We start from the raw sequence: 17,924 nt of genomic DNA on the forward strand, positions 1-17,924 counted from the left end.
ATTTTTACTTTCGATTTTTTTATTAAATTTCCGTTAAAAGCATTCTTTCTTTTCTTTTCAATGTTAGATGGTAGTCAATACTTCATATCGAATAAAGAAAGATATCTAGTCTTTAATGGTAAATATTTCTTTTAGCTTAAATATAAAGCTTTTATAAAATAGGTGCTTTTCATTTTCAGCACTTCTAGTTTTTTTTTTTATTCCTCTATTACATTACAATTTTTCATTTTTATATGAATATTATATAACTAATTACTTGGGCTAAACAAAATTGATAATTCTAAACCATCTATGTTAATGTTAATATAATGTTGACATATATCTCGAAGAAGATCTTAAGAAATATAAATTCATGTAATTCATCTATGTTAAAATGAATATTAAAAAGTAAAAATATTGATTAAAATTTGGAGAAATGAAAATTCAAAAAAAATAATTACAAGGACTGAAATCAAAATTCCCATTTTTGTAAGAATTAAAATAATATTTTCAAAATGTATAATATATATATATATATATATATATATATATATATATATATATATATAAAACTTAATATAATATAAAAATCAAAAGTCAAAATACGTTAATTTTAAGGAGACTTGACATATTTTCGAATCTATTTTTTTATAACTAATAAGAGGCATAATGTCCTTCCCACCGGATTATTCCATTTTTTATGTAAAATAGAATTTTTTGTTGCGACTTCATGGTCAAAGTAAATTGAATCCCATATCATAATTAACTGTACACGTTAATCTTTATAAAATTGTAATCCTTTGTATAGCTATTTTATTGGTATAATGTATTCAAATACAAACCAAATTTAAGCATAGATGAAACCATAATTTGTTGGTCAACAAAATTATAGATGAAATACAAACCGAGTTAAAAGAAATGGCTGCATATTATAGAGACATAAATTGATGTTATATCGATGCCTTTATCATTAGAAAAATTGTAAAAGCTAATGTTTGAGTATATGTAATACATCTATTATTCTTTCAATTTCTAAATTTAATTACTGACTATAATTTTAATCTCTAAACTTAATTCATTATCATATTTTAGTTCCTATATTAATCATTTATCAAGGATAGTTTTTTATTTGACATATGTTAAGTTTCAATTTCATGACTATGCTACTACAATAAAACCATACTCTTGTATTCCAAGGAGCTAAATATTATTATTGAAAATGTATACAACTAATTTAAGTAATGGTTTTACATGAACAGTATAATCAATCTCTACATATGTAATCTTTTCTGAAACTATTTTTTGAAGATCATTTCTCTAAATAAGGATTTTCTAATGTTTTTTCTTAAATAAAATTAAGTTTGATGAAAATTCCATTTGCAACTTTGGGCCTTTTTACGTACCAAAAATAGTGAAGCGGTGACAACGTAAAATTTTCTTTCAAAAAGAGGAGAACATTAGATAAATTTTCTATAAATTAAAATTAATTTATAGAAAAATTTCATATCAATTTTTCTAAAAGATTAAGATAATTTTATTCGCAACAAACTTATATCGTTTTCTTTATTAACAAAAAAGTTCTTAAGCATACCTTTAAATTAAAATAATATACAAAAGGTGAGAATAAAATAGAAGCACTAGATGCACGTGCGAATTAGGCTCTTCTGTAATTCCCCTCCTCGTTTAACAACGTTGAATGATTGAATTTGCCACATGTAGAATGTACGTTTATTATCAGAATATTCCAAATATTCTTTGATGCTAGACCAACCACTTCATTGTGGTATATATTTTATGTGGCTGAAGCAGCAGAAACTACAGAAAAGACCACTCACCTTATACGTCGATATATTATAGTCACAAAAAATCATTACTTGTTCACGCAATATTACTTGTCTTTTATGATTGGAAGAAAAAAAAAAACGAGTCTCAGAAAGTAAACTCAATTTATTACTTCTGTAAAGAGAATGTGGAGTGATGAAAGAAATTAGAGAAGAAGATAAAAACAGAAAAAGATGAAAAGAAGAGTGTTACTGTACTGTTGCTATTATTTTGTTCAAATACATGATTTAATAACCAATGAAAGCGATATATAATACAATTAGGTACAGCACACATGATGTAACAAAAAGTGATAATATAATTTGGTAGCAGCATGTTACATTATTATAATGCTGTGCTTTCGTTAATCACGTGAAGTTTAATTTAACATCAATTCATAACTACCATGAAGTGAATCCCACTCTGATTCCTTCGTTTAAGACCTATATATATATATATATATATATATATATGTAATTTAGCAAATTTGAAACAAGAAAAGGGGAGAATGATATTAGATGTGTGTGAAACATCAGAACAGTTTTAAATATGAAATGAAAATGATGTTTGTGGAGTAAATAAATTGGCAAAACCTGTTGAATGCATAAAAAAGGGCACATGCAAGGTACCTTTCGTTAAAAAGTTTTTTTTCTTTGTGTAAGTCTAAAATGTGTACAAGTGCTAGAAACTTAGCATGAAAATTGCATCTAATGCCGACCACAGTAATAGGCTTTCAATTTTGTGTAGTTTGGAAGCAACTATCAATTATTGCTATTGCTATTGCTACTGCTAACGCAATTAGTTTACACATGAAAGCTTTGATGCAATCACCAAACCAACAAGAAAGAGATGTGACCAAAACATGTCAACATCTAAGAGAACAGAAAAAGATTGGCAACAGTGGTTGATATCAACCAGTGGCCAACCTCATATCTGGCTTTATCTAGTAGCATTCATAATTCTCCATTTTCCCATAAAAGACCTTTGCTTTTGCCTCTTCTTAAAGCCATCCTATTCCAAACACTTTCATTTTTGTCCAAAACTAACGTTTTCCCCATAACAAATACCAATGTTAAACAGCAAAATGTCACAAATCCAAAACGTGGAAATGATTGGTTGAGTTCTTCTCGTGATTTCAAGGTTCAGCAAGGGCAAATTGGTCATCAAGGGCACCACATGATTATATAATATATCTTATCTACCATGTCTTCTAAAGGCTCAGCTGATTTTCCAAAGCTATCACCACTACTCGTCATGGATGCAGAACAAGTCTTGAACCTCTTTGATTCATGCTGGTTTGGGCCTCAAACTTCGAAGGAACGCACAAGTTCATCAACCCCGACAAATTCTCAAGAAAATTCAGATCATCAAATAAAAGAAGAACCATCAGAACCAATGCTTTTGCGCTTCCAAAGCACTCACAACAGGTCCATGAGCGACCAGTTGAGTTCCATGACATGTTTCAACGATGATTCTCTTTCCCCAGACTCGGTTTTCTCACCAAAACTTCTAACCATTCTCTCGGGAAAAGATGTCACGGACTCAGAAGCACAGGAGCATGAAGTGTTGCCTAAGAAGAGGGAAAGGAAGAAGAAAAGGCAAAGCAAGAGTTTGTCAGACCTTGAATTTGAGGAGTTAAAAGGGTTCATGGATCTGGGGTTTGTTTTCTCAGAGGAAGATAAGGACTCAAGTTTGGCTTCGATCATTCCTGGCTTGCAAAGATTAGGAAAGAGTGACGAGGAAGAAGAGGATTGTGATGGGTCTGCAGTCCAAAGACCTTACCTCTCAGAAGCATGGAAGGTTCAAGAAAAAAGCAAGAAAGAGAACTCTCTCGTGAACTGGAAAATTCCTGCTCTGAACAATGAAATTGATATAAAAGATAGTCTCAGGTGGTGGGCTCATACTGTTGCTTCCACTGTTAGATGACGAAGTTGTGTAATTCCAGTTTTTCTTGTACTACATATTTTTCTTGTATCTGAGAAATTTTGTTTAACTTTTTGCTATAGCAGCTTTTTAACCTTTTTTCCGTCAGGAATTTCTGGAATTCAACATTGTAATTCAGACCAAAGGAGGGAAATGCATCTCAGCTTTTAAGATCACTGTAGGTCACAGACAATTTCTGTTGCAGTTGGTCCATCTCAAGTTTGGAATTTTGTACTTCAAATTTAAGACCACAAAGCTTGCACCGAACCAAATATCAGACTCTCCAACCAGAAAAAGGTTATACGTAATTAAATGACCAACTCATTCGGCTTTTTCCAATCACTTTTGCTCCCTTCACCGGAATGTATGAAAATGAGGACACAAGTAATATCATTTCTAGTACGTTGGGTAAAAAGAAAACTTGTTATATAGATTGATAAAAGTTTATCAATTTTAACCTTTATATAAAATTGTATGTATTCACTTTATTCAGTGACTGTTGTCGTATGGAAGTTAAATTTAATGAAGCAAAAATCTGTTAAATGTATATAATATTGGTAAGACCATGAATAGTATATCCATAATTATTACAAGCTGATTGGCAAAACAATACTGGGAAAAGTATATTGGCAATATTTTAATGTTTGTTGTTCAGTAATTTGAGAGGATCCAAGCACAAGGATAATTGTTGTGCAATCATTTGATTGATGTTTTTCAACCACCCGAAGGTACTGTACAAGCGGTTGACTTTTCATCTCATATCATAGAAGAAATTACCGATATGAAAATAAAATCCTCAATTATCATTATTCTCCTCTTTATCCTTTTTATCACCTTTCAAATTTATTTTTTCTTTATTTGAATTTATTTTACCATTTAACAATTGAATAATATATGGAGAAGTTAAAAACGCATTAGGGGTAAATCTGTGAGCGTACTTTTGTTTTGGTTGCCTTAACCACATTACTTCAAGGCCAACGCTTCCAAGTTCCAATTGGGGAAACATGAAGTTCCTCCCAGATAGATAGATAGATGTGTTGGGCCAAAAATTGGTATTAAAAGACCCAAATGTTTGGACCCGTGAGACTGGTTTAGTTACATATATTATGCTACATTTAATTATTTTCATCCAATTTAATTATATCATCTGAAAAATACTCTTCAATTAACAAAGAATTTATTTTAAATTAATAAAATTAAAAATTAAAATTCAATAAAGAAAATTTTAGAAAAGAAAATTAAATGTGATTTGTAAAATTAAGCTATACTGATTAACTTTTTATTTACCATAAAGATTAGTTATTCTTTTATGAATCTCGATTATTTCATTGCTATACCTGTTTTTAAAACCTTTTTACTAATTTTTTTATAATTTCTAAAAATACATTAAGTGTTTGAGAACATAATATAATTAAAACTCTTTTCTTTTGTCAGCAAATAAGAGGATTAATAGAAAAATATTGCAAAACATATATAATTATTCTGTAACCTTTAACCTGTACAATAATACTTTTAGCGTGCTCATCATACGGTTGTAAATCTAATAAATCCAAACTCATCCATGTTTCAGTTTCTAAATGATAATAAAATAACCATCCCATACTTTGGGTTATCGATATTAGAATCCCATTTACCAATTTTGTATAGATTACATTTAACCAAGTAAACGAAGTTCTTCCTTATTATACCTAATCACAGACAACTCTTTTAACACAAATCCCTTGTTGCTAACACGCATTACTCGTATAAATACAAAGAATGGAACAATAATTTAGGTAAGAGATCCAATCAACTCGTATTTTCATTGAATAAAAAGGACAACAAAAAGAGGTTATGCAATCATCATGGGGTAAACCTGCTATCGTTGGCTCCAGTATTACTGTAAAGCAAGCTATACATTTTCTATATTCAGAAATATCAATTTTGTTGATTACTGCAATGTAAAACAGCATATAGACAACGACTTCAACAAGGATCAGCAGGATGTTTCATTTAAAATAATACATGCCATTATACAACACAACCAACAGCAATTTACAAAAATAAAGAGCTTGGGTTTTCCTTTTTGAGGGGAGGGGAAGAAAAGAATATCATACAATAACTAGAATTCAAAGAAGATTGGTATTTCAGTGTTGTTATGTCCTTGGATCAAAGAAGTCCTTGATCCTTGGTCACATTCAATTCAATCAGGCAATCATATAAACTGACTAGCAGAGTTTGTATGCTCTCTTCTCTTGGCGCTTTTCTTCATCATGTCAACCCAACTAGCTAATATATTAGACACTTCAAACTTACCAACAAAATTCATCTTTCTAGCTAACTCCTCAAGGATGACAGTATTCCCAGTTTTAGAAATATCAGAAGCAAACTTGTTATAGTCAAGTTGAGGAGCTTTCATCCCCTTCTCTAACATTTCCTCTAAATACCTACATGCGTCACCGGACCTGTCCTGTCTTATAAGCCCACCAATGAGTACAGCGTAGGAATTATCATCAGGACAGCACCCCTTCTGATGCATCTCATCCCAAATTACGTGACCCATTTCATAATTTTTTGCCATAAAATAGGATTTCATTATCATGTTGTAGGAGTGGATGGTTGGTTCAATGCCACTTTGAATCATTTTCTTGTATATTCTTACTGCATCATCTGCCATATGCTGGCTAGTCATCAATTTTATCAAAGCATTGTAGGTCCTCCCATCGGGTGAACAACCTCTTTCCCTCATTTCCTTCAGTAGATTGTATACCATATCCATTTTCTTCTGCTTCCCAAACCCAGTGATCAAGCACGTGTAAAGTGCAACATCAGGTTGGCACCCTCGATCTACCATTTCATCAAAATATTCTATCGCTTCTCCTGTCATCTTCTGCTTGCAGAAGTCCTGTATAATAATTGTATAACTCCGAACATTGGGTGAAGGACCTTTGGCCTTCATAATTTCAAATAACTTGATGGCATCAGACTTCTTCTTACACTTCAACAACCCCTCAAGCATAACATTGTGCGCAACAATATCCGGCTTAAGTCCCCCATCAATCATCTCATTCCACACCCTCCCTGCTTCCAGCAAGTTTTTCAACCTGCACCAACCACTAAGAAGTATGGTGTAAGTTTGCAAATTGGGTGTAAATCTATCTCTCAATTTCTCAAAAATGGCTTGTGCTTCTTTACCGAGTTTTGCAGCGCCAAGACTTTCAAGCAAGAAATTAATCACATCAACACCCACTTTAAACCCGTGCTTCTTCATCAGATCGAAGATCCCCACAGCCTTCTTCCTTTGCTTTGCTTCAGAAAAGGCTTTAATAGCAATGGAGAAAGTCTCCATTGTCAAAAGACCCTTCTCACCCATTTCCTCAAGCAATGCCACCATTGTCTCAAACTGTCTAGTCCTCCCAAGAACACTCATCATGCAGTTATAAGTTCTGGAATCATGAGCAAACCCAGGCCTCTTCCCCGCCCAGCAAAAGAACCGAAAAGCCGGCTTCCTAGCATGCTTAAACCTTTGCAGCACCTCCACAACCAAATCATGCGACAATTGAAACCCACATTCATCAAGAACCGCCTCCATGTTCCTATCTAACGCAAACAATTCGTCAATCACCTTGCATACCTTATGAACCTCATCAAGATCTACACGAGATTCACCACTGACACCTCTACCGTCACAATCTTCCTCAAGCCCAGAATCAGCATCACTAACAAATGTCCTACTATTGTTCAAAAATGGAAACTTTTCATGATGAAAAGATGAAAGGGGTAAGGCAGAAAAAGAGCCCAGATGGGGAATCAGCAGCCTTTTTTGAAAAGCAAGGAGTGAAGAGGGGTGTGGCAAAAGAAGTGAAATTTGACAACGAGAATTATGGAAAGTGCAATTAGGAGAAGCACGAAGCAAACGAGACAAGGGCAAAGAGCTACCACAAGGTAAGCGCACTTGCTCTCCTCCTCTTTGCGGTGGTCGTCTCCAATGGAAAGAGCGAAGCTCGGTGGCGGAGAAGACGCAGCACGGGCCATGTTGATGTGGCAGTGGAGAATGCGTGTGGTGTCGCAGGAAGAATGTCAAAGGTAGAATGTTGGAGGAGGTTCTTGTTGTGTGGCCAAGAGAAAGAGTCATCGAGGTGCCATTCACATCACAGGCAGTAGAATTAGTAAGGAAAAGAAAAAGTAGTGAGTGAGGTTAGGTGTTTGGGTGGAAATTAAGGAATATTGGTAAAGATGCTTATCTATGCATTGGTGAGGGTGATGGGTTAACCGTGATGGGCCCTTGGCCCAGTCAAATTGAATACAGATTAAGAATATTCAAATCCAATCCAAAGTTTGTAACAACAAAAGATTAAATGCATTTGTAATTTTGTGAATGTCTAATTTTAATTTTATAAAATTTTATTATACGGTTTTCAAAAATTAAGTCACTTTAATTCACCATTAATTTATTATTCAATAGTGTGAAAAAAAGGATAGTGTATGTAGTAATGTTTTACATGAACAAGACACCGCTATAGTAATAATTTGTGTGACGTAATAATAACATTTAAAAATTGCTTAAATTTGAAAAAGTGAAACATCATATATGAAATTAAATTTTTACAAAAACTAGAATTAAAAATTTTTAAGTAAATTTAAAACAAAAGAAAATTTGTTTTTTTAAATAGACAAAAACATGTTGGTTGAATCAATAAAAATAATATAAGGTCACAAATTTGAGTTATCAACATTTATTTCGAAGATAAATTATTAGATACGTACACATTTTACAAGATAAATTATACATATGCATACATTTTATTTCGTATTTGAATAAAAAAAATTAAAGATAAATCAGTTTATTTAAAAAGTTAAATATTCTATTATAAAATATGTTATTTAGATAAAATAAAATAAAATTTTAAAAATCGATGAAAATAAGTTCATTACCAAAAAATATAAAATCTTAAATTTTAATATGAAAATTTAAAAAATGTAAGCTTCCTATTTGTTTTTCTTAATTTTTTTTATATGTTCTTTTTGGCTCAATTTTAGTTGCGATGTTATTTTAAGATAAGATTAGTTTGGTTGCTTATAATAATATTGATTATAATATGAGTTATTAATTTAACACTTTCTTCACTTTTTTCCAAACTCAAATTTAACAATTGTCTAGCGGATTTATATAACGAAGACTCATAATCCTATATGAAAGATGATTCCATTGGTTTTAATAAGTGTTTTTATTCTTTATCCAAATCAAAACATTATAAATTTATTTCAAATAAGTTGTTAGAAGTCAAGAATGTCACTCCACTTATCTAACCCAAATTTCACAACTCAAAGACCATTTCAACAATTAAATACAAATATAATGCACCAATTCAAACATTCAATTAACAGAATAACAAACGATAATTCATATCATAAATAAAATGTACAAAAGTTAAAAGAGAAAATCTATTTATAGTTTCAACCTCTATTATTAATATTAAATATTATAATGTTATCTTTTAAAAATCACATACCTTTTTATAAGTTTTTACATTCTTTTAATTAGTGATAAAAGATTTTTTTAAATGAATCCTTTTGAAAATTCTACAACGATCATAGATGTGTATTCAGATTTAAACCATCTAACTTTTTAAGAAACAAAGAAAACATTTTGTAATAAAATTTATTGTTTTCTAGGTTATTTATTAACTTTTTGGGATAAAATGTAGATGCAATTCCTAGTGTTTTTTTTATTATGAATTAAAATTTTACTTCAATAACCTATATTGATATTTAACGTAAACTTTTAAAATTAAAAGTCCAAAAAGTAAATGATAACTTACAGAGTTAAACTTAAGAAATAAAGTGATATATGACCAATATATAGTAATCTTTTTAAGCTCCTCAAAGGGATTTGTTAGTTTGTTATTGTGAAGAGGAAATGTTATATTTTTAATTCTTTGGAGTGTATAAATTGCCCTCCTTGCGCCAGTTATGAAGATATATATCATCCTTATTTTATAGCATTTCGCTTTGGTGTATATACGCATGGAAACACTTTTATGTCTTATATTTATCCAAAAAGACAAAAAATGAAACAGTAATGGAGGAAAGGATAAAGAAAGAAAAGGACATGGATCTAATAAGAACACTAACTACAACTGTAAGTAACGCCTAAACGTTTGTTTTTTTATTGAACAGAAACATCTAACCTAGTCTGCATCCTTGTTCTTAAAGACGATAAACGTTGGAGCCAAGAATTATTTGGAACTATTCAAATGTCCTTATTTGCTTTTATTTATATTTTAATTACCTTCCAGATGTGCAGTTAAATCCTGAATCAGGAGATAATCATTTTTAATGTAGCCATACAACCAAAACATGACAACTTTGCATATGATTATCAGATTGTCACCATTCATGACTGTGAAGGGGTGATTGTAACGTACGCATTTAAATTGTCTATGTCATTATCAGCACATCTTTAGCTATAAATATCAGATTTTTTCTTCAGAATTGTTCATTTTCTCTTAAAGTATTATTTAAGCTGAGGGATGGAAAAGAAGAAAATATAACAAATTATTGGTTTCTTTGCATGATTAATAGTTCAACTGCATAAACTCTAAAATTTACTAATATTACAACAACGATAAAAGGGTGCGTCCTTTGTAAAACTTTGTGTCGATATCAACAACACGGCCTGCAATGGTGGCATTCTAAAATACACATGAATTATGCCCTATGTGTCATGCAGATTTTGGCATGTTCTTATTTGTCCCTTTCGGAGAGATGAAGATGCTTGCCTTATTATTGAAGCTTATAAACCGTGTTCCGTTGAAGCTCAAAAAAGGTTCGGTAAGTCACACAGGGGCATGTTTTGAGATTTCATAAGAAGCAAAAATGGGAGCAGTGAATGATGCAAACCGCAGCAGAAAGAAGTCATCATCAAGAGGGCACCACAGGTTCGTGGGGGTTCGACAAAGGCCATCAGGGAGATGGGTGGCGGAGATCAAAGACTCTCTACAGAAGGTCAGGCTTTGGCTTGGAACATTTGACACTGCTGAGGATGCAGCTAGGGCATATGACAATGCTGCTCGAGCCTTGAGAGGTGCCAATGCAAGAACCAACTTTGAATTGGCTGAAGCAACTTCTGGTGATGCTTCTAAGCGTGGTGATGGCGGTGGTTCAAGCTTTGTGCCCAATTGCTCTGAACCCTTTTCTTTTGAGGATGCAAATGAGCCAGGTGAAGAAGCTGAAGGCCTTCTGGGTGCACTTAAGGCCAAACTGCTTGATAGAAAGAAAGGGAAGTTTCACTTTCCATTTCTTCCTAATAGTGCTGCTTCCCCGCTTGTTCAATCTGGCTTGGTTTCAACTCAGAATATTTGTTCCGCGGAGAAAGATTTATCATTACCATCATCAGTTAATAATACTGTCCTCTCAAGTATGAACGGAAGTGGAGCCAACCCTTTAGTTGGTGTTACGAGTACTTTAGCAACATCAAACACTTGTTGTCCTAAGAGTGTGGTTATCCCAAATCATGATCACGAAGGTTCTTCTAGAGTCGAATCTCATCAACTTTGTGAAACCCCACCTGAGGCAACATGGTTCAATGAAGTGGCATATGAATTGCCTTGGCCTACACAATTTATGAGCCAAGTTCCTGATAATAATAGCCTTCTTGCATCTGCAGCATGGCCACTTTCTGGGGTGATTGAGTCCAATATTGATATGGCATGCCCAGATCAAGGGTCATCAAGTTGCAACAAAAGTGGCCAAATGATGAATATGGTGAGCATGCAGTTACCTCTAGTTGGTGGTGGTGGTGCAACTGAAGGGCTTTGGACATTGGAACAGCAACAATTTGTGCAATGTGAGAACAACGGTTGGTTTAGTTATAATGGCTCTTGGGATCCTCTCCTATATGTTCCCTCTGAGCTAGCTTGATTATTAGTGTTAAATATTGTTTGTGAAACAAATCTTAATTAAGTTGTCGGTTCTTAATACGTCTTGATTTACCAAAATCATTCTTTAATTTTACCTTCATAATGTAGACGACCCTTTTGTATGCTCAAAGGTTTGACAATTTTCTTCCGTGGTGTCTAATTGTTCCTGTTCTTGATAAAACTACATTTCTCCTCGTTTTATTTTGTAAGCCACTATTTTATTTATCCTGATAAATCATGCCAGAGAATAATACTCCTGAACAAACGCCAACAAAATTTTTCTTTTTGGAATTCTTTTTATTATTACAAAAATTTATTTAAGATTTATCAATTTATATGTCTCACTTTTTTATTTAATAAATTTTTTTCTATAATGCTGTCAAAGAGTTTTTTTTGCAACTTTTAATAATGTTGACTAATGATAAAAAAAATATTATAAAAAATCAGAGTCTCTCTTTAATCACTCGCATGGAGTGGATTTTTTTTATTGAATGATTCGTTGAAAGCAGCTAATAAATGAATCAAATGCTTTTTTTTTTCTTTAAACTAACGTATAATCTTTCTTTTGAGCTAAACTTGTATATCTTAATGTTCTTTTCGTGACTTTGTCGCCCTTCTTCTGAAAAACATTATTTTTTTCAAGAAAAATAAAAGAACTGCAAATTTCTATTTAGCTCGAAAAGAAATAACTTTTTTATAAAAGATGATCGTGATTTCATAAAAAAAATAAAACAAAACAAATAATAATAACACAATTAACTACTGAAGTTAACATTCTATAGTAGAATTACACACGCGCTTCTCAATATTATAGATTTTTTAATTTTGATTCCCAATAGGACAATCTGTCCCTAGAAGTATATGGTAGAGTTCTATGACTTTGATATTTTAAAGAAATCATAAGTTCTTTTTGAAAAAATAGAAAATAAATTAAACTAAAAATAATTTATCAATATACCAATAGTATAAGCGATAACAATTAAGTAATCTAGAATTGAGATCCTGTGTGGCATAATATCTCTTCTAAATTGAGGGAATATGATCCAACCATGCCTTGCCATTTATGCGAAATACATCATATTTTTATGAAAAATTATTGTCCTAATTCTTTGGTTCCACTAGCATGCCATTCGTAAATTCTCTCGTGTGAAATAAAGAAGAAGAAAAAAACTAGAATAATGTAAGAGGTAAGCTTTATTCTATTTCCATATCCAAATGATCACGATTTGGTTCGCTGAGATTTATATCACGAGGTTGAAGAGGGAATGGATAGTAATTAAATATTGTAGAATACAACATTTAAGTTGTAAAATACAAAATGTTGTAGAATTTGTGCCATTTTTCATTAATCCATGTGTTGCATTCTCCACCAAGTCCAAGTAGGCCATGCATGCATCATGATAATATTGTTTAATTAATTGGCACTTTTGTACAGTCAAAGAATATAATATCATCTTTTATAATCAAGATGAGAGGACAATTAATTGCCTCCCCATCTTTTCCTCTGCAAATTTCCAATGCAATTTTGAATAGCCAAAGAATATTAATTGTTGGAGTCATCTTAAGCAAAAAACAATTGTGTTATACTTGTCAATAACCACCTTCAAAATATATTATCTTTATAGGACACTCTTTATGAGATACTGAAAAGTATAATAAACTAGTTCATTTATTGAGCTAAAAGCACACTTGTAAAAGATATTTTATATTTTGCTAAAATGCCCGATGAGAATACTTGAAGTTTTTTTTCTCTTTCGCAACTAATTCTTTTTAATAAATCTATGCCCAATGAGAATACTGAATAGTTTCTTAATGTGTATTTAGAGACATCTTTAGATTAGAGACATCTGAAGCTTTTCTTATTTGTCCTGAGTCCTCTAACTGCAAAATATTTCTTTATGTGTAACTTAATAGCCGTCGTCGTAAGTGGGTGAGATACATAAGTTTATTTCAAAAACTTTCCACACTTTACTTTGTCTTATATTAATTTTTCATATATTTTCCTTAAAATACAAAAATACCTATCTATTAGAAAACAAAATAACTATAAATTTAATCACATATATCTATATACATCTTTCATCGTTTAGAAGTCGATGTCAAATACACTTTAAATACTCATTCTTCTTTCTTATAAGTGTTTTAAGGACAAAATCATGATAAGATTTCACGCTCCAAAGTGGACAATACTAATGCGTTATATTTTTAGTTCTTAAACTTGAACGAAAAGTTAAAATTCGTCTATGTCTTAAATTTTGATGTACATTTTGATTCTTAAACTTTAAAATTAAATAAATATAATTATTATAATTTCATGAAACTTTTTTTATATGTTATAAAAATTATCTCAAGTTATGTTTGAATTGTTTACGTTTTAACTCAAATGCAAACATAGAACACTATTTAATATTTAATATGTAAAAATAAAGTTAATATTGGTAAGTTAAAAATATTATATCTATTAATTTTTAAAATTTCAATAAATCAAAAGGTAACAAAATTTGAAAGCAAATCACCAAGAACATAAATCAACTAAGCTAAGTTAGTTCAGTATCTGTAATCTTATGTTCTGGATGTAAAATTATTATATAAGGAAAGGTTTGTGAGTCGTTATACTCGTACATTGTTTGAGCAGTATTAGTCTCAATAGCGAAAAATAAAACGCTTTGAAAACCTTTTTATTTTCTTCCAAAAATTCAGGCAAAATCTCTTAGCCGTTCAATATTTGAGCTTATATATTTATACCACATTGGAGAATCTAATTCGTAAGCCATGCACCTGAAGACTTTGAACTTCTACTTCATTGGACCCTTAATTTTCCATGCCTTAAATGTTTTCCCTGCTTTGGTCACCACTATATTATTCTCTTTCCTTTTAAGTGATTAATTTGGAATAAGATTTGACAATTTGTTCTGTCTTTCCATTAATTTGAGATGGTGCTGCTGTTCATCCTACTAAAGGGGAAAGTATTAGATGCCATGTAAACGAGGGTGAGAGAAGCATAATTTCTTGTGCAGTCACACCCAGAAGATGCCTATAACCCATTATATAGAAGCTTCAATTGCCCAATGGGGGAAAAAGAAGAGAGACAGAATGAAACACAACAACTTCCTGTTTAGATGACACAAATGCAAAAACACGTGGCCTATATTTGCTCATAATGCCAGTCATATATCATGAATCAACCTATAAATATTTGTATCAGCCCTCAGCATGATTCTGGAATAACTGCTGATGTTGAACAGAATCCGTCAAAAGAAAAAACTAAAGGAAGAGTATACATATTAAACTATTGCCAAAGCTGGTTGCTTAAAGTGTTGAATGTGACTGCAGAATTTAATCTTGCTTTCTTGCCACTTATTCTGGAATATTTGTTTTAAATAAATCCACAGGTAGCTGTCTGTGGCATTGCTACTATCACTTTTTCAGCCAAATAAAAATATAAGGAAGGGAAAGCTTCACCCTGCCTCCATCAAGTGCTGTGGAAGAACTGCATTGCTGAAATGAAGAGTGCTTGTGATGAATGGAAGCCTTTTGTAGTAATGATAGCAATTGATTTTTCTTTTGCTCTAGTGAATATTCTTCTCAAGAAAGTCCTTGAAGAAGGGGTGAACCATTTGGTTTTCATCACATACCGGTTGACAATTGCTACCATTTTCATAGCTCCAATCGCCTACTTTAGAGAAAGGTTGGTAAACTCAATTTCTCTATTTAGTAGTTATCTCATGTTTTGTCATGTATGATTTTGTTACCAAATTGCATCGATTTTTCTTGAAGACTGGTACTCAAGTGAAGCCATGCGTACTTGAAAGGAAATTAGATTTCATGCAACTATGAGTGACCATATGTTTTAATTGCAGAAACGACAGACCAAGGCTCACATTTCGAACTTTATGTTACCTATTCTGCAGTGCCATTGTTGGGTTAGTCATATTTTCATTTCTCACTACCACTTTTTTTCTCTCCGTGAACTTCCAAATTCTCTGTTTTAGGGTTTGTATGATTGTCGGGAGACACTTGCTGAATACAACTTTTTTTTTATAGGGCATCAGTCACTCAATACTTTGTCCTTCTGGGGATCCAATATACTTCTGCTACCTTCTCTTGTGCTTTCATCAACATGGTGCCAGTGCTCACATTCATGATGGCATTACCTTTTGGGTATGAACCAAAATTCAAATATATATATATATATATATATATATATATATATATATATATATATATATATATACTATTCTTATATTCTTTGGGAGCAAGCTACCAAACTTGATGCAGGATAACCGTGTCCTTTATCCCTTTATATCTTACAGATTAGAGACTGTGAAAATCAAATGCAACAGTGGGAGAGCTAAGATTCTTGGTTCATTGGTGTGCATAGGTGGCGTATTGATTTTGACACTTTACAAAGGAAAGCCACTGTTTAATTTTTCTCACTACGAATCCGCAGCTTCTATGGTCAAGAGTTCTGCAGCGAATGCATATTCTACAAAGACAACGGAGAGATGGACTATTGGTGTAATAGCCATGGTTATAGGAACCATGTTTTGGTCTTCTTGGTATATTTTACAGTCAAAAATAAGCAAGAGTTATCCATGCCAGTATTCTAGCACAGCCATCATGAGCTTCTTTGGAGCTCTTCAATCAGCTGTTATTTGCTTGTGCACTGACCACAACTTGTCCATTTGGGTTCTCAAGGGAAAGATACAAATCATTGCTTTTCTATATTCTGTAAGTTCACTTTTCCAAGTAATGACATAAAGTGTGTGGCAGTCCCATTAGAGATAAAAATGATTAAAAGCAAATAGGATAAACGCAAGTGAGAATTGTTCAGAAAGTAGGTCCTCTAAACTGAGTTAATCACTCAATTCAGAGGACACAATTATCTAAATTATAGATGTGAAGGAAACAATCTAAGCTACAGATGAAAATTAGCCGTATATATTACATGCAGATGTCTGTCACATCTTAAAATACTAATTTTTTTATTTGTCCTTAAGTCTAAGTTATTTTCTTTAACTTTACAGAATCAAATCCTTTCTTTCGTGGTTTGGAAAAGGTGTGGCAAATTCTTAGGCTATGTCTAGCTTTGCGTGATGCTGTTTCCTGATTTGAGTTTGTGTTAAAATAGAGAAAAGATAAAAGCATCTAATACTAATAATGAGGAAAAAGTATAATCTAGAATTGGAAACAGTTGTACTTACGAATTGGTTTGTGTACAGGGGATAATAGGATCAGGTTTGTGTTTTGTGGGAATGTCATGGTGTGTGAAGAAGAGGGGTCCTGTCTTTACTGCAGCATTCAGTCCTCTTGTTCAGATAATTGCAGCAATGATTGATATACCTTTCTTGCATGAACAGCTCCATCTTGGAAGGTGAATTCGTTTACCTTTATACACACAGTTGCACCCTCATACATAATATATAAGCTCCTTCACCTGATCCTGATTTAGTTTTCATTGACCTTGTTGTTTAGTGTGATGGGATCCATCGTGGTGATTATTGGATTATACATTCTTCTATGGGGAAAGACCGTGGAAATAAAGAATCGTGTGACAAAGTTAGTCCAAGAAGCTGAAGAAACCAAGGAACAAGAGCCGCAGCCACAAATACAACAGTTGACAGTTTATGTCCACACAGAATCGTGTAATTCGTAGAACCACTACCACCAAGTCGCGTTTATATATATGTATGTTCATGTGTTTCCCAACACTTCCTCCAAAGTTTTTAAGTTTTTATTTACTCAAACAATACATCAAGAAATGTATAGAAGCTAAGTTGTAGTTGATCCGTGTGCTCTTTGGAAATAAGGCAATGTACTTGAAAGAAAAAGGAAAAGCATATAGAATTGTGAAGTTATGAAGTCAAAATGTCACACTTCTAATCAACACTTATGGTAGGTGGTGGCAAAGCATTATATTTTGTTAATAAAGTAATTGTTTTTTTATTTTTCTTACTTTTTTCAAAATCTAAGTTTAAGGACTTGGGTTTTGTTCAAATAAATTAATCTATAAACACTTATAAAAAAATGTTACAAAAAAGTAATTCGCTTACGAATTAAAAGTTAAAAAATTGAAAAAGTTAACGTTTTTTTTATAAATTAGTTTCTACTTAAGTTTATTTTAATTAGCACATGCAAATGACGTGGAGTGTTAATGTAATTTGAGGATTAAGTAATTTTAGATAATAGTATAAATTTTCAACTATTGATTTATGTTTTATTTTAATGTTAACTATTTAACAATTGAAAATTAATTTATGTGTAATATATATATTTTTAGGAAATATTTTTCATAATTAA

General features: G+C 32.0%; 4 protein-coding genes across 4 annotated transcripts; 3 read left to right on the top strand and 1 right to left on the bottom strand.

Annotated features, from left to right (window-relative positions):
* Window positions 1-2,811: 2,811 nt before the first annotated feature.
* On the top strand, window positions 2,812-3,896 carry LOC114187384. The gene has a single exon (XM_028075628.1). It carries the CDS (start codon window positions 3,004-3,006, stop codon window positions 3,724-3,726), a length of 723 nt encoding a protein of 240 aa, XP_027931429.1. The 5' UTR covers window positions 2,812-3,003; the 3' UTR covers window positions 3,727-3,896.
* Window positions 3,897-5,687: 1,791 nt separating this feature from the next.
* LOC114188791 (pentatricopeptide repeat-containing protein At3g62470, mitochondrial-like) lies at window positions 5,688-7,908 on the bottom strand. Its single transcript, XM_028077436.1, has one exon. It carries the CDS (start codon window positions 7,835-7,837, stop codon window positions 5,918-5,920), a length of 1,920 nt encoding a protein of 639 aa, XP_027933237.1. The 5' UTR covers window positions 7,838-7,908; the 3' UTR covers window positions 5,688-5,917.
* Window positions 7,909-10,348: 2,440 nt separating this feature from the next.
* LOC114189014 lies at window positions 10,349-11,807 on the top strand. The gene has a single exon (XM_028077713.1). It carries the CDS (start codon window positions 10,582-10,584, stop codon window positions 11,623-11,625), a length of 1,044 nt encoding a protein of 347 aa, XP_027933514.1. The 5' UTR covers window positions 10,349-10,581; the 3' UTR covers window positions 11,626-11,807.
* A 3,221-nt stretch (window positions 11,808-15,028) lies between these two features.
* On the top strand, window positions 15,029-17,570 carry LOC114187472 (WAT1-related protein At3g30340-like). Its single transcript, XM_028075733.1, has 6 exons — window positions 15,029-15,312; window positions 15,485-15,547; window positions 15,669-15,785; window positions 15,938-16,355; window positions 16,847-16,998; window positions 17,100-17,570. Exons 1-6 carry the CDS (start codon window positions 15,128-15,130, stop codon window positions 17,278-17,280), a joined length of 1,116 nt encoding a protein of 371 aa, XP_027931534.1. The 5' UTR covers window positions 15,029-15,127; the 3' UTR covers window positions 17,281-17,570.
* The last annotated feature ends 354 nt before the right edge of the window (window positions 17,571-17,924 follow it).

This window comes from Vigna unguiculata, chromosome 6 (genome assembly GCF_004118075.2).
Source record: "Vigna unguiculata cultivar IT97K-499-35 chromosome 6, ASM411807v1, whole genome shotgun sequence".
Lineage (NCBI taxonomy): Eukaryota > Viridiplantae > Streptophyta > Magnoliopsida > Fabales > Fabaceae > Vigna > Vigna unguiculata.

What these genes read in the sequence shown, in the direction of transcription:
- LOC114187384 (XM_028075628.1), top strand. Translation starts at nt 3,004, where the DNA reads ATGTCTTCTAAAGGCTCAGCTGATTTTCCAAAGCTATCACCACTACTC.
- LOC114188791 (XM_028077436.1), bottom strand. Translation starts at nt 7,837, where the DNA reads ATGACTCTTTCTCTTGGCCACACAACAAGAACCTCCTCCAACATTCTA.
- LOC114189014 (XM_028077713.1), top strand. Translation starts at nt 10,582, where the DNA reads ATGGGAGCAGTGAATGATGCAAACCGCAGCAGAAAGAAGTCATCATCA.
- LOC114187472 (XM_028075733.1), top strand. Translation starts at nt 15,128, where the DNA reads ATGAAGAGTGCTTGTGATGAATGGAAGCCTTTTGTAGTAATGATAGCA. An exon ending in TTCTGCAGTGCCATTGTTGG is followed by an intron (nt 15,548 to 15,668) that starts GTTAGTCATATT and finishes TTTTTTTTATAG; the next exon opens with GGCATCAGTCACTCAATACT. An exon ending in TCATTGCTTTTCTATATTCT is followed by an intron (nt 16,356 to 16,846) that starts GTAAGTTCACTT and finishes GTTTGTGTACAG; the next exon opens with GGGATAATAGGATCAGGTTT.